The sequence below is a fragment of the Ischnura elegans genome, chromosome 1 (genome assembly GCF_921293095.1).
Source record: "Ischnura elegans chromosome 1, ioIscEleg1.1, whole genome shotgun sequence".
NCBI lineage: Eukaryota > Metazoa > Arthropoda > Insecta > Odonata > Coenagrionidae > Ischnura > Ischnura elegans.
This window is the reverse complement of record NC_060246.1, coordinates 53,320,571-53,337,104: the sequence shown is the minus strand read 5'-3', so window position 1 is coordinate 53,337,104 and position 16,534 is coordinate 53,320,571. Positions and strand designations below refer to the sequence as shown.

Genomic DNA, 16,534 nt, shown 5'->3' with positions numbered 1-16,534 from the left:
TCCAAAATCTCTGAACAAATCAATTGTAATGCAGTTGTAATACAGGACAAAAATACCAAGCCAAGATATCAGAATCAAGAGGCAATAACCCTGCTATTTAGCTTGTGGCACTAAATGGAAAAATTAATAGCAATGTTGCTAATTCCAAGTCCATGGTTAACAGTTGCCTATTAATGGGTGACTGATAACTATGGCTCTGGAGGTAGCACTGATGAGTCCTGTATGTATTTGCAGCAAGGATACATTTGTATTACAAAAGAAATATAATTTGTAATGCATTGGTAATTCAGCTTCGTGTTAAAATCATAATACAATTGTTTTACAGGACATTTAATGGTGTATTGCAACTGTAATACAACATACTCCGATTGGAAAAACCTTTGTAAATTGGATTGTATTACAAATTTATTGTCACAATTGCTCTGATTGGAATAATTGCTCATCCATTCTAAAAAAAAGTCAGAAGAAATCACAACATATCTTATCACTATCAGTAACCACTATAAAATATAAACAAATTTAAGATGCTGGTGAGCCATGCAAAGAGATCCTTGGCTCTTATAAATCCTGGCTTATAGCAGCAATATTTTGTGAAAACTTTTATCTATTTAGGTTATGCCATGGTATTTCCCATATTGTGATTAAGTTTCACACCATCAACTCTGATTCTTAAAAATTATTTTCAGAGCAATGACTGATAATAACTTATATTGTGATAACTTTGATTTTTTTTAATTCTTCCTCTACTAGTTTTAAGAAATATAATGCACTAAATAATGCAACTATGTGATACCATCACACATATTTTTTTAATTATATGTTTTCAAAAATAAATACAAAGTCCTCAGTATACCTATGTATTTATCTATCTTCTAAACCTCAAGTTAATGATAATATTATCAATTTAATTAAACTCTGTAATGTATAATTTTGTAATATTTTTCTGCAAGCTGGAAAAAGGGGGAAAGCCCTTTGAATAAATGTTGTAATGATTATTATTACTAAATGAGAAATTATTCAAAAATGCCTAAAATTACATCTGATGCCTGAAGTCCCAATTCTTTTCAAGGGAGGGGAAAACTATGTATATTACTCTTTCTTTGTGGGTTAATTTTTAGGCTTTATTTCTTTATCATTAGGGGAATTTGCTGAAAAATTATCCACTTATCCAAAGTCGTGGACTGATCCTGTTTCCGTAGCAGATTTGAATAGCACTATTAAGTTATTGGATTGAATCTCATGCATCAAAAAACGCATGACAAATTAATGACACTAACAAATAAATCTGTTCAAGTTTGGACTTAGTTATTAAGACTATAGAAGATATTTGTCAAAATTTTGATACAAAATTTGCTAAACTTTTCAAGAACATGGAGAACTTTCTCAGAACTGTGAACGAGGAAATGAAAATTCCGCGAATAACATCCCGTCAAGAGCATAGGGAAAACTACAACACAAAAGACCCTAAGACTTTTTTTAGAATTACTATAATGATTCCATTTTTGGATGACTTCATTGATCACCTTACATCGAGATTTCAAAATCACAAAGACACATTATCATCTCTCAATATTTGAATACCATCTGTGTGTCGCAAAGAACAAAATAACTATCGTAACTTTGAGCTCTATAAAAAAATACTTGGAATGGGGCTTTGTAAATGCTAAATTAGACATGTGGCGGATGAAATGGCAGTAAGAGTCTGAAATAGATCGCCTGACCCCGTCATGTGTTATTGAAGCTCTCGGAGAACGCAATGAGGGGTTATTCCCAAATATTCACAAACTTCTTAAGATCTTGACAACACTGCCTGTTTCCACATGTACTCCTGAGAGGACTTTCTCTTTTCTAAAACGCCTCAACACTTATTTTTAAAACTCTACAGGCCAAGGAAGACTAAACGGTTTGGCTTAGATGTCAATCCACCGCAGAACTGACATCGACACACAAGGAGTTAATTAATTTGTAACCCCCCCCCCCCAAAAAAATATTTTCTGGCTACGGCCTTGCTAATGATGGAGAGGAGCAGCACCAATAATCGGAAAACTTGAATAATCCAAACTTTCACTTTAATTTCTTGTAATTTTAATAATTTACTTAAACAATCCATTGTTATTTTAGCACATTGTCTGTCATTTCTGACTCCCATCTATACTCATTAAGGGCTTACTTTTCTGGACCTCGATCTTTTTAGCGACGATGATGTAGTTGCTCCCGTATACATACTGCTCCATATGATACCTGGTTTCCGAAAATCATGCATCTGTGGCTGCGAGATCACAGATTTAGAAGTGGTTTGCACAAATGCTTCAAAACCACTGAGCGACGTCGTGAACTGCGCTCTCAGGCACCACACCACGTAGCTGCATCTTGTAGAAGTTGCCTGGTATGCAACTGCTGAGGGATGCGGATCAATGAGCGTGATTCGGTATAGCAATGCTTAGAAAACAGGAACACAGAGCTTCCATGAAGGCAAATGATGCATGATCGTGCAGAAGTGGTTTTAGGAAACCAAGGCTTATGGCTAACAGTCTACGCAGGCAAGTGTATGGCTGAGACTCATGCTATCTCTACTTCCACTTTCCCCACTGCCTTCACTTCTAATCTTCCTTGTTTGACCTTGACTGGCCTATGCATGCCTGAGTGCAACGAAATATCTGGTTCCTCTGGAATTTAAGGCCAAGGACATGGCAATAACTGTGCATTTGTGATATGAAATATACATTCAAAGATCGTAGATAACAATGAATTATCTTCTAAAATTAATCAATAGTTTTTTTTCAGCTGCTCATTGTCTTCTGCAATGCTAGAGCTGACGTTCAAGTAAACTTGAAACATTTGTTGTCGGCAAGAAAATAAAATAATTCTATAGGTGATTGAACAATCTATGGCCGTTAAACAGTTGAAAGAAAATAAATTCCCCAAGGCCATACTCTTTGCTGGGCAAAGGTGGGGGGTGGGAAGTTACAAGGCTGACAGTGGGTTTATACACGAAAATTAGCTAAAATACTATGAAACAAAACAATCGTGCAGCTCACTCACTCACCTAGCAGATTTGTTCTAAGGAACAAATTACCGCATAGGTTAGCAATCATACACATTCAGGTTTACGAAGCTTCCGCTTATGCCAGTGACCCTATGTATGGCAAAATGTACATAGAGGTCAAGAGATGCTGGCTATCTCCCTCTGAGGCCATGATAGTTGCAGAAAAAGATTAGACCCCCAGACTTAACCTAGTTCTCCAAATTCCACTTCCCACTAAAGAAAAGCCTTCAAGTGATCATAAAAAACACACATACTACTAACTTAAAAAAAGAAATACTTTAACCCAAAGAGCAAACATTGATACTTACATCAGAGTCAAATATTTCCAACCGGTCATCGTCACAATTTTCAGAGTCTTCTATGTCCATATCCTTGAAATGAATGTCAAATCGAAACATTTGCTCTTCAGAAATAAGAAGCCAATGGCAACGCAGATTATTAGGGTAATTGTTGGGATAATTCGGAGATTTCAACACCTGTGTTCTATTTGTTACCCTAAAAACCTGTTCTGGTCCACAAGGTGCTGTAAATAAAGTGGATAACAGCATTTTAAGTATAGTACAACCTCAATAAAACAAGACCCCACAGTGCCCAAATAAACACTTGCTAAAACGAATTGTTGCTTTACCAGAGGTGGAGCAAATAAAAGCCAATAAACCTATTGTCAACACATATAGGATCAGGATTGGTGTGGCGACAAAGATAATTCTATCTGAGAAACTTAAGTACAAATCCAGAAGAATGGCAATGTTCATTGCATCACTACATTTCCTTACCTTAATGACAAACTAGCCATTTAATTTATTAATGCAGTACTGAATCAAAATCATGCAAAGCATTGCTTTGTCAATCATAATCCCAATGCCCAACCGACCAAGCCTTTTTTCTACGTACTAAGTGCATTTACGTGATCTATCTATTTTTATTGGTATTTTCCGCTGAAAATTCTAACACTTACTAATAAAACTGTATCGCCGTTATTTAATACCTCCGATGCTTCCATCTGTGTATTTTTATCGTTCCAGTATGTTTCGTGGAAGTTACGTGAAATAACGGACATATTGCATTTGTTTCTACACACAAAAATGGTAGAAGGTGGTTGACATTACCTCAGAACACTTTTTCTATCATCCAATGTAATATCTTCATTATCTACTGTAAGCATGCATAATGATGTCCTTAAAACTGCCGTTGTTTCAAAAGTTCTATTTTGAGTGTTATGCCTGCGTCATCATTCCCACAGATTTATGTTGGCAAAACCACCCAACACAAAGCTCCTTCTAACTCTTCATATTCTGTATTTCTCAGACTCTTTTGCTGTGATGGTTAACCCTGCCACAACACAGCAGACCTAACCTTCTCTATGTTTTTTTTAAATAGTGAAGAGCGAAGAGGAAGATAACTTAATTACGCCACTCTCACATTGCTCTATAACTTTCAATTTCTCTCTTGAACGTGTTTTGTGTTTTTGGCCATTGCGTCCACCTTCTAATACTCTCTATTCATGCAACTCACAGATGTGTGGGTATGCTGTCGACTGCTTTCTGCCACCCGAGGAACTTAAGAAGATATAACATGCACGAATGTTAATCCCACAATATTTTCACCAAAATGAAATACATATTTTTCGAACGACAGTTATCCATATGAATTTGAGACTAAGCACTCCATGTTAACTTCATTTCTAAGAGATTGCTGGAAATTGCAGAGATAAGGGACTCTTGGTGATGGTTTTCCTGTGATGAAAACTCTCGCTATGGCAAGTGCCAATACCAAAAGGGCCTCATATTAACAAATATTTTTCACATGCTAATCATAGGGTCAATTGACAGTGCACCAGCTATCACTCGTAATGGAGGGGTCTCGCAATAGCCCGTATTCGCTATAAAGCGGTTCCACTGTATAACTCTGTGCATATACACTTTCGATGGATGAATGAATAAGCAAGCAAGTCTCACGTAATTTTCAATAACAAATAAAAAATTTATTCTTGATTTTTTATATTTGCTTCACTCACAGTTCTTCAGTAAGTAAGTCCAAAACGAAAATTATTCATTCCATTGGGGAGAAAGGAACTTATATGTATGAAATATGATTCTGAAGGAGGGCATTTTAGATTGGTGGCTCACCCAACCCTTAGCCAAAAGCAATTTTTTCTTTTACAGTGGTAGTTCTCAATGGCTTCTTTCCACACACAAGAGAACTGCATGGTGAAGGATTGCAAGAAGTCTACCAGAAAGCTAAGTTTATCACATAAAGAGCTAAAAAATCCTTATATTGCTTCTAGTGACATTAATCTTTACATGAGTTCATTCCTGATCATTGAATACAAAGAGCTTTTTTCATTTTATTGTAATATATGATGTTTTACTCACATGCCACACTTCTTATATCTAACTGGAATCCTTGGCCGTTTCCAAAGCCATCAGTTACAAAACGAATCCACATCTGATTTGATGATGAAGTAACTGTTGGTGGGACAGTAGAACCACAGTATTTGCCTATGAGATCAGAAAATGGGCCAGCACCATCTCTTATCTAGAGTGATGGAAGAAAAAAAATCCAAGCATCACTACTACATTGAAGGTTAAATTTTCAATACAGCAGACTCCCGATTATCCGGGTGCGGATTATCCGTGCATGATTTTTCACTCTTCGTTGAAATTTTTCGCGATCTTTAAAAAAAAAAAATCGCCGGAGTTCCGTATTTAGTAGGATAAACTTAAAGCCGTTTCACATTAAATGGGTGCTCATTGTGTCATCCGTGGTGAGGAGTAGTGAATATAAATTCGTCTAAAGAGAAAAATGTCCAGTTCCGGGACGACTATTTAGCCTTAACTCTAATTTCTTCTCGCTACAGTTTTTGCGAAAATAAATTGAACGAAAGAATTCTAGCTTACGTTAAAAGTCAAATGCAAGTTTTGAAATCATCAGAAATGGATGGATTTACTAATATAATGAACAATTAGAATAACAAGAACACGCACAGTCGGAACGCGTCACAAGCGACGACATGGGGGTAGAATACGACCGGCCGCAGGGAAGGGGCTAGGCTGGGCAGCGGAAGCACGAGGAGAGGGGGGTGGAGGAGGGGGCTTGGAGGAGGAGGGGGCTTGGAGGGGAAGGAGCGCGTTTTCTTACGACTGCTACGAGGTTATACAAACGTTCGTCTCTTGACTCCTCCCTTCGAGTTAAAGAGAGGAAGGTGTTCCTTGAATAAATGACTCGTGCAGGAAGTGAAAATAATTATGACGCTCATAAGAAATCAAGAAAGCAAAAAATAAAGATGCATTTGTAGCGAAAACATCTTAGCGATTTTTTCGTGCAGCCAAATACAGGAACTGGTGATTCTTGGATAAATCGATAAATGAAAGTTATGGTGCCATGCTTAACAAATTTTTAAAAAGTCAGAAATGCGTTGTGTATGGACTCATTCTTTCTTATACTTGGTGCACGCTACTATTATCGAAGTCATATGGAGTCAAAACCGTAATTATGGAAAGTTGCTTACTGTCAGCGAAGAACACAGTGGGTGACTCATGCTGGCAGCTTGGTTCATATCTTGGGGTCAAGGAAGTCAGGTTGCGTGAATAGAATTCTACTGGAGAGGAGGGGAAAGACTTCAAAAGATACATTTCCTATTGCCCTCAGGTAACTTGAAGCTTTTGCTCAAGGCTAGCGAACCTTTCTGGGAACTTAAAGTAATATGATATTTTATTTTGAGGCCAATAATGTATCACCTTCGTAACATATGATCCCTGCGCGAAACATAATCTGGGGTGACTTGGGCCTGTTGGATGGTCTTAGAAAGGTGGAAGGGGTAAAAGGGGTAGGTTGAGGCCTGATGAAGAATGGAGGGATGAAGTCGTCCTAAACTTCGTAACTTAGTGATTACTTTTTGCTGACACGTGTGAGTAACTGCCGGCAGCAACATATCGATTAAGGCTTGAGTGTTGTGGGTCTCCCGCAGTCGCGGTTTATGCTTCGTGGTTCTCTGTTGCATGTGCCATCGTTAATTAGGTTGTCCGGTGAACAATTCATCCACCTGGAGGAAGTAGCATGGCGGATAAACGCAAGAAAATTGTGTTGACTGTAAAACAGAAACTGGAAGTGATTAATAAACTAGAGAAGGGGGAATCGGTGATAAAGATTTCCAGAGATTATGGTATTGGATGTCAAACAGTGCGTGATATTAAAAAAAATAAGACCAAGCTAATGGAATACGCTAGGAACTGCGACAGTGGCGCAGGACCATCAAATCGCAAGACAATGAAAAGTGCATCATACGAGGAGTTGGACGCCGCAATGCTTCAATGGTTTACCCAGAGGAGAGCGGAAGGAAGGAAGCTCTTTCTGGTCCAGTTTTCACAGATAAAGCAAAGTTTTTCTACAAGCAACTGGGCTTCGAAGGCGAGTTCAACGCATCATCTGGGTGGCTAACAAGATTTAAAAATAGACACGGCATACGTGAAATAAGTATTCAAGGAGAACGACTGAGTGCTAACAATGAGGCTGCAGTAGCGTTTCGGGAAGAATTTCAGCAGTTTGTGACTGAAGAACGGTATGACTCCAGCCAAATTTACAATGCTGACGAGACGGGGCTATACTGGAAATGTCTGCCGTCTAAAACGCTAGCGTTCGTGCAAGAGAAGCATGCACCCGGCCACAAATCCTCCAAAGAACGATTGACAGTGATGTGCTGTGGGAATGCTTCTGGGAGCCATACACTTAGATTGTTAGTCATTGGAAAATCGAAAAGGCCTCGATCCTTTAAGGGCACTGAAGGAAGTCAGCTTCCCGTTGATTACTACAATCAAAAGGGAGCGTGGATGGACCGAGAGATATTTGAGCATTGGTTCCACTCAAAATTTGTTCCCCAAGTTCGTTTGTTTTTAAAAGACAAGGGATTGCCTCCGAAAGCAGTGCTACTCTTAGACAATGCCCCTTCCCATCCGAATGAGAAAATTTTAACGTCAGACGACGGATTAATAATTACTAAGTTTTTACCCCCAAACGTCACATCAATTATACAGCCAATGGATCAAGGCGTCATTGCATCAATGAAAAGAAATTACCGCGTTGGTCTTCTGCGAACCCTATCCATTGAAGATGAAAATTTGATGAACTTCTGGAAGAAAATGACAATATTAGATGCAATTCACGGTGTATCTCAGGCCTGGCTTTCGGTGAAACCTATCACACTAGTTCGTTCGTGGATGAAACTTTTGCTAGACCTCGAAGGTGATTTCGAGGGATTTTCAGAATCAGATGTGAGTGATCCCAACTTGGGGGAACTAGTAAAAATAATGAAAGGGTTCGAAAATGTTGATGTAGAAAACTTAAACGAGTGGTTGGAGAGAGACGAAAGTGAACCGGGATTCCGTCATATGACGGATGAGGACATTATTAACGCCGCGATCTCTACCGGAGTGGCGAGTGAGGAGGGGAGTGAGGGGAGTGAAAGTGACGAGAGCGGAGAGGAGGGGAGTAGCGACCGCATGACTCACAGCCAAGCGCTCACCTGCGTAGAAAATTTGCTGCGCTACATGGAACACTGTAATTACGATTATAATGACGTTATTGCAGCAAAAAAAATCCGTGTTCAGGTGAAGAAAGCTGTCAACGAGTCCTTAAAACAAACTAAATTAACGGACTATTTGCGAAAATGAATATACCTATGATAATTTTGTGCTTATTACGGAAAATTTAAGAAATAAAATGGAGTTTGGATTATCCGTGTTTTTTGATTATCCGTGCACCCTCTCCCCATCATTAGCCCGGATAATCGAGAGTCTGCTGTACTTTTAGAGCATTTCTAAATATATTAAGTCATTCAAACTGCTTGCATTTGGTAATTTCACTATGATGTTTCTGTTAAAAAGAAGAATGGTTAATTTTAATCATATATACATATTTTATAATTTCATTTCATTTACATTACTTTAATCATTAAATCATAATTTAATTTAGTTTTTAACTTAATTGGTTAATTTTAAAAATGAACTCATACCTAGGCTCTATATTTTAATATTTCTTTTGGAGATACTTTGGAAGTTCATAAAAAATAATATTTCTGATATACTGACTAAATATTTATGTTATCCATAAAGAATACTTTATCTAAAATTTTTTGTAGCCAGATTTAATGTATCTCATTGTGTAGTATTGCATTCTTGTGTAATGTTAGTTTCAATTTTATATAATATGTTTTTCGACCCAATTGGGGGGGGGGGGGGGGGCTCCTATATCCCTCTAAGCCTCCCCAATAGATCCGGCACTGTCAGTACCAAATGGTTCAGGGCTTTAAGGGACAGAAAAAAAACTTTTTTTCCTAATCAAAGTGGCCATTAAAGTTACATATGTCTTTGTAGTATAAATATTTAAAAAGTTACACAAATATAAGATAGTTGTTATTTCAATATTTTACCTCTCTCACTTTCCATTACAGATACTTGAAGATAAACAACTAGATCACATATGACATTTACAGCCTGTTCTTTACTTTCTTAGAGTTGCACCTAAATATTTATTTTTATCTTAAACTTCTAGAAAAGACTTTTATTTACCTTACGTAATGTATGATAAATTACATAATAATTTAAAATATATTATTTTCCTCTTTTGCACCTGTGACTTCAGTGGGCGAGTATGCATGCATAGCAAAAAGTTATGTTTCTGTTAAAATTGTTCCATAACGATTACAACTCGATCACATTCATGAAGTTGAAATGAAATATCCAAAAGCTATCAATAATGACTAAGCTGAGGGCATTTAGGCCCTAAAAATGAAGAAACAGGGAGCCTAAATGGTCTTTAAAAATGTCTAAATAGGCACTAAAAGTATTGCATTTCAGAGGATCCTCTGAATTACTTTCAAGTTTTCCAGTAACTAGACTAACAGAACTTGACATACATCCACGTACATATGCTATGAAATGCTCACCCAGGTGGGACTCTAACCCTTAATCCCAAGATTAGCAGTACACAATAGGATTAACCCCGCCACCACCATGGTTGGCTAGAAATACTCTAATGCTTATTGCCATTATATATTATTCCCCAAAATAATTTCTTTAACCTTGCCAATGTATGCCATTCAGGGTTTCTCGGTATGATGTCTTAAGTTCTTGAGACATTAATTTTTCCAAATTACTAGATACACCCATGTCTCGTATAGTGCAATTTCGATTAGCGCAATTTCGATATAGCGCAAATTCGCGGGGAAAAATTGCAACACAGTGTAGCCTAATCAAAAATCTTAAACGCCCTCATGATAAAACGTGAGCTTGCGCTAACAAGTAAGTACAAGTAAGTACACACGAATTTCTATCATTTTACGCATATTAATATTATTGCTTGCCTCAAATCTTCTTTTTTGTTTATATATTAATCGAAATCCATTGCTGTGCAATGGCCAAAAGTATTACTCGTCATTGGGTCCGGATAGCCGGCCTACCAAAGTAATTTATCCCGTCTCCTTAACAGAATGATAATAAATAATTTAGATCATTAATTATGCGAGGGGCTAGTGGAAATGATTTTTTTTTCTGCAATACCGTTTGAGACGTATTTTTTCCATCATAGGTTATCGGGCGGTTGACTTCCAGGTAGAGGGTCTACGCTAAAGCCTTCAAGGTCATCGGTATTCACGGGGGAGAAATGGAGCGGTGGCCGAGTTGCGCATGAATAGCATCAACACATAAAAGGGTCCGCTATAGTGTCTCAAGCACAATGGCTTCGTTCCCTCCCCGCAGTCGTAGGCCTTCTGCGTCTCAGGAATACAGTTCAGCAGTGGAAGGGATTTAGATAGAGCCATAAAGAGTAAAAACCAAGAGAATATGGCAAAAAATAGGAATGCGTATAGAAAAATCAAGAATTTATCAAGAAAAACTACAAACCTAGAAGAGGAATTGAAAGAGGTCAATTGCTTTGAAAATGGAGAGCGTCAAAGCGATATTGCGCGGAAGTTTAAACGCACGATGCCTTATTCTGAATAAAGACGAAGTTAAAACATCAGTGACCTCAGCCGCACCAACTTCAACCAAGCGGTAAACACATACGGAAAGTTCATAGTGAATCAGTACAAAAAGACGAGAGAGGTAATCGCTCCGAGACATTTAGTGAAAGCTCCGGTTGGTTCCAGAATTTAAACGGCAAGTAGGTATTTTCAGTGCGGCGATATCAGGTGAATCTGCAAGTGTTGATAGCGCAGTCACCGCAACATTTTCTCATGAACTCCAAGCTGTAATTGAAAGTGGCTCCTTTCCCCCTCAACTACTTTTTACTGTTGACGAGACGATATTGTTTTGGAAAAGAATGCAATCTCGTTCATTCATTTTCAGGGAAGGAAAACCTGGGTCAGGTTTCAAGGCATTTAAAGACTGTTTCACGTAGCTGCTAATGACTCGGAGGACTTCAAATTAAAATGATTTATCATTCATAAACTCCGCTAGCTATGAAATGGCATTCAAAGTAGCATTTTCCTGTCATTTCGATGAGCGACAAAAGGGCCTGGGTGACGCAATAGTTGTTTTTAGACAAGTTTGAAAAATCGTCAACTGCCGGCAACGCATTACGATCCCCTGAGAAAGCAGATGTTAGCCCACCCGCACGACAGGAGCGAATTTCAAAAGCACGTAAGAATTTTTTTTAACGTGAATAAAAGTCTTCGAATGCGTGCATACTATCTTTAAAGATGTTTTAAACCATAAAAATTTATATAAATAATGTTTCATAAGGCTTTTTATGGGAAAATAGATGTTTTAGAGGAAATTCAATACCCAAGACCTATGCTACCAGGAACGCATCCCTATCTTCCCATGTTAAAATGCTCTCGTATAACGCAAATTCGTATAGCGCAAAGACCCCAAGGAACGCATCCCTTGCGCTATACGAGACATGGGTGTACATGAAAAAGGTCACCGGCCACAGTTCATATTTTCTCTGCGTCCATTACGAGGAGTTAATTTCATGCTTTCAGTAATGACATGATTAATGAAAATGAAGGAGTTGTATCTGATAAGTGTAAGGTATACATCGAAGTTTAGATTCAACTCTGCAGTTTGAGATTTGGGAATAATTTTATTCCTGTTCCTCTAGATATTCCTATAGACAACCTCCTCATTTACCATGAAGGCTCAGTGGCCTCGAGGATGGAATTGAAGCATTTTATAAAAGATGAGTAACATTGGCACATGATTTCTGTCTCATACCTGACATATATCAATAATTTTATCAGCAGAGTATATAATAAAGTTTTTTTCCCATATATCATTTGATTGGTTTTGATTATGTTGACCTCGTATTGGTTTTAAGTAGGGATGAGTCGATTCCACTTTTTTTCGATTCCGATTCCTTCAAATCGATTCTCGATTCCATCGATTCTTATTCCTTCTAACAGGTGGGATATTGAATTATCTGTAGCATTGCTGTCATTAAAATTTAAGAATTGAATGGAATAAAATAACTAGGGATGGACGGATCCAGGATTTTTTTTGGATCCGGATTTGCATCGGATCCTTGATTTTTGGAGCCGGATCTTTAAAATGGATATTTTCGGATCCAAATGCATTTTCAAATTCCTGCTATTAAACAAAGTAATTATTCAAGTTTATTCTGGGTACATACAATCAAAGGAATGCTTTTTAGCTTTTCATACACAATTTAATATTTTTATAAATTAAAAATCATTTTATAGGCTTTCAAGTTGTTTTTTAAAAACATCTTCACATGCTCAGGACCTGAACTGTTATGCTTGGGTTTGGAAATGAAAATAGGAAAAATCTTCGGATAAACCACTGACCAGTGACATAGCGAGAGGGGGAAATCCGAGGGATGTGGACCTCCCAAGATATAAAAACACAATTACTTTCCTTCATAAAAGGAAACAAAATATTTAAAAATCATGAATTTACTAAATTGAAAAATGACCAAAAAAAATGAATCTTTGAAAAATGAAGTTTTTTCTATTATGAAGGGTGTTAAAATTAGTTTGAAACCCTCTCCTTTGTAACCTGTCGTTTAAAAACTTCCCCCCTGGTTTTGGAGCCCCCTTAACGAAATTCCTGGCTACCCCCCCTGCCATCGACTGAATTCAAATTTTCCTCACGCATGTTTCCCCCGAATTTTACTTTCTCATCGCATACCAACTTGTGTTTCACCCAAAAATGCTTCAGTATGGTGAGGTGGATTTAGCACTTCCTCGCGATAATTTACGCCACAGTGCTCGCACACAGCATACATTGGTTCTCCTTATCGCAATAGAAATGTTTACACACAATATGAAAGACATTTTCATCAGTATATCATTAAATTGAATTGCAACTGCACAATTAGCAACACAATTAATAGTATTTAAAACAGCATTAAAGTCACGTGTGACGAGGTGCTCGACCGGTCTGCATGAGGAAGGGGTGGGCAGCAGAATCGCGTAAGGAGAGGTGGAGGGGAAGGAGCGCGCTCCCTCCGTATTTCAAGCAACGAGACTACAAATGAGGGAGTCAAGGACGAACAAGTCAGATCTTGCTTCAGTGACGTTGTTGCCTTCAAAGCAAAGCCGGGCACGCTACGTGATATATGTAGTTGGCGTTTCCAATCCGTCTCTAGTTGTTTGAGGGGTTAATACTGTGCTTGTTTCTTTGAAAATTGTGCTGTTTGGACAATGTTGCATATCAGTAAAGTCTAATTGTAGAATTGTTGATAGAAAACTGAGTGGCAATCAATTAGAGCTGAGAAATAAACAGACATATAGTCAGGAATGCGTCTCGTTTGGTCTAATTCTTTTTTAAATCCCGTGCCTGTCATCTAATTGTCGAAGCTATCATGACATCTTCGGGCCCAGAAAGTCACTCACCTAGCATTTGTCGTCTAGATATGGAGAATTGGAACAGGTAGACCAAAAAAGGTCATTTGGTGAGACGAGTTAGGGATGAAACACGCTTCAATTGTTTTCATGTGATTTGATATTTTCCTTAGAAGACAATGATTTATGGTCCCTGTGATTTCGGAAACGAAAAAAACAACAACAGAAGTACGGGCTGATGGACAGTCGAGGGTGGTTTTCTGAAATCTGCGACGTAGTTACTTTTGACATGGTTATTATCCTACGACGCTGAGATTCCCCCGATGATTGCTCAATCTCTTCAGAAGAGTCACACTATGTGCCAGTCGTATTTTGCCTTCTTTATTTTCCACGGCTGAAATTCTACTACGTAACGTTTGCAAGAGCTTTTAAACAAAACGGTTCGTGAGTAGGACAAGAATCGGATGCGACGGCGAATTTGAGGAGAGAATCGGAACTCTTTCCACCCTTATGGAGCATTGCATTCACTGAAGCTATTATTTAAAATTTCGGATCCAGATCCGGTGTCTTCTGTGACTTTGGATCCGATATATACGACTCATCCCTAGTTTCAAGGTAGCTGAATCTAAATCTGGGGCATATTCACAAAATTCCGTGTTGCAACATTGCAATGGCAAAAAACTAATTATTCTTTGGCTTATTTTTTTTTATAAATTGTAATCTTTGAGCTATTAAGGCATGGTTTATGCATATAAATATAGAGTTCATAGAATTACGACAAATTTTGTCCCTTTGTTTTCTTTCCAACTAACAGTTAAGGGTCTGTTGTTAAGAGTGCATGTAACTTGAAATAAATGCAAAAGATATCAACTAACAGCTTTCAAAGATATATCATTGCTGGATTTATAATCATGAACTTATGATTAACGAGAAAATCCAAACTGTGAGTTATTTAATCCTTTTACTGCTATGAACGTATCAGCTACGTTCTCCCAATAGACTGCGCCCTCATCCCTCTCCAGGTTTCCAGACTTTCTTTTTCCTGGGATTTTATTGCCATCCTTTCCGCAGTTGCTTGAACTCGGCAAACCCTAATGGCAGAGAGCACAAAGATGTCTTTTGAGGACTGGGCTCCCTCACCACGGGGATTGTTACCCAGATTATCTCTTCTCTGAGAGACAGCTCCCTTCTCTCCGCAGTGCATTCACAATGAAAACAATTCCAACGAATCCGAATCCTTGCATTTCCTAGGAATTTATAGATCTTGTCATAGTCCACTAGCCGGGGAAACTTATTTGAAAGAACTGGTCTCTCTTTCTTATACTTTCATTGGTGTGTCTTTCGCCCCTGCGTAACTGCCAAGGATATTTCTTTCCTTTGAGTACTTATTATAATCTTGTTCCGTATTTCCCACCGAATGGGTTTCCCTTCCAATATCTTGCCTTTTCCACATGCTCTATTGATCTTTGCTCATTTTTTTCCAGTGTTTCGGTGGTGTTCATTTGCTCCTTATCATGTACCTACTCGAGCAATATTTTGTAAATCTCTTCATTTATTTTCACTGTGGATAGTGAAATGGATATGGATCAGCTTCTAAAAAATATAATGTTTTAGGAACCGACGACACAATATTGCAAGAAAACTTCCAGGCTGGTGCTTACGTTCCTGAAAGATTAAAGGCTAGGCATTTTATTGAAAAAATACCTGATTTTGATGGCAGAAAAAACCCCCAGAAAATATGTTTCGTGAGTAATAATAAAAAAAGGGATCAGAAGAGAGAAGATACGCAATTTTGGTGCAGAGACTGTCAGAAAGCTCTATGTATGATTCGTTTAAGAGATTATCATTCAAAGATTGATTTATGGGTGATAAATATACAATATTTTCTTTTAAGAATGCCTATTATAATCTTTATTATGCATTACCTTTACCCAGTGCTGTAGTTGGGCTGGTATGGCGTACCCCCTACAATCCAAACTCGTTATAAGTGTACCAGTTAAAATGCCTTCACGGCTGGATGTATAATACATGTTCAGCTGTTGGAATTTTTGGTGAGTACCGCCTAAATTTTTTTTTCCAACTACAGCACTGCCTCTACCTGTCACATCCACAATTTCGTGCAAAATGCTTCACGAAGTTTAAATCGCCAGAAATATAGTTGAAATATCAAGGAATATAGTTATAAATCAATGGATTTTATTATGTCTTGCTGGCCAAATTTGATGAAAAAAATCCATTCCATTAACAAAAAGTCACATTCAAATATTTAAATTCCATTTATGATTCTAAGAAAGGGCTCAATTGTATTCATGGCCTGCCATCAGGGGGTAGGGTGGGCAGCCCAGGATTATGAGGGTCCACTACCTGCTAGACACATGCCTGGGGTCAAGGGAAAAATATCTTCCCCGCTCATGTCCTGCACACAGTGGCAGAAAAAGGTTGATGCTCCCGCAACTAAAGGGTTAATAATGTATATAAGTATTTACTTGAAGTATTTATGTAGTTATATTTTTTATATATATTTATTTACCTACTTTAACAAATTGAAATACAAATTAGCTCTAAACTTTGGGCCTATTTGACAGGCCTTTGGTGAGTTAAAATCCAGTGGCAGATCCAGATAGGGATAATGGGCCCGTAGCCCCCCTTCGAGTATCTAATTTACACTAGATCGAATTGTAATTTTG

The 16,534-nt window shown here is 37.9% G+C and overlaps 1 protein-coding gene across 1 annotated transcript in view; it reads right to left on the bottom strand.

Annotated features, from left to right (window-relative positions):
• LOC124160663 (cubilin-like) overlaps window positions 1-16,534 on the bottom strand; it is a 270,327-nt gene that overhangs the window by 37,597 nt on the left and 216,196 nt on the right. The window contains exons 60-61 of the mRNA XM_046536589.1: window positions 5,422-5,584; window positions 3,355-3,569 (exon numbers count right to left, since the gene is read on the bottom strand). Coding sequence (XP_046392545.1) covers window positions 3,355-3,569; window positions 5,422-5,584 — 378 coding nt within the window. The remainder of the gene's footprint in view (window positions 1-3,354; window positions 3,570-5,421; window positions 5,585-16,534) is intronic.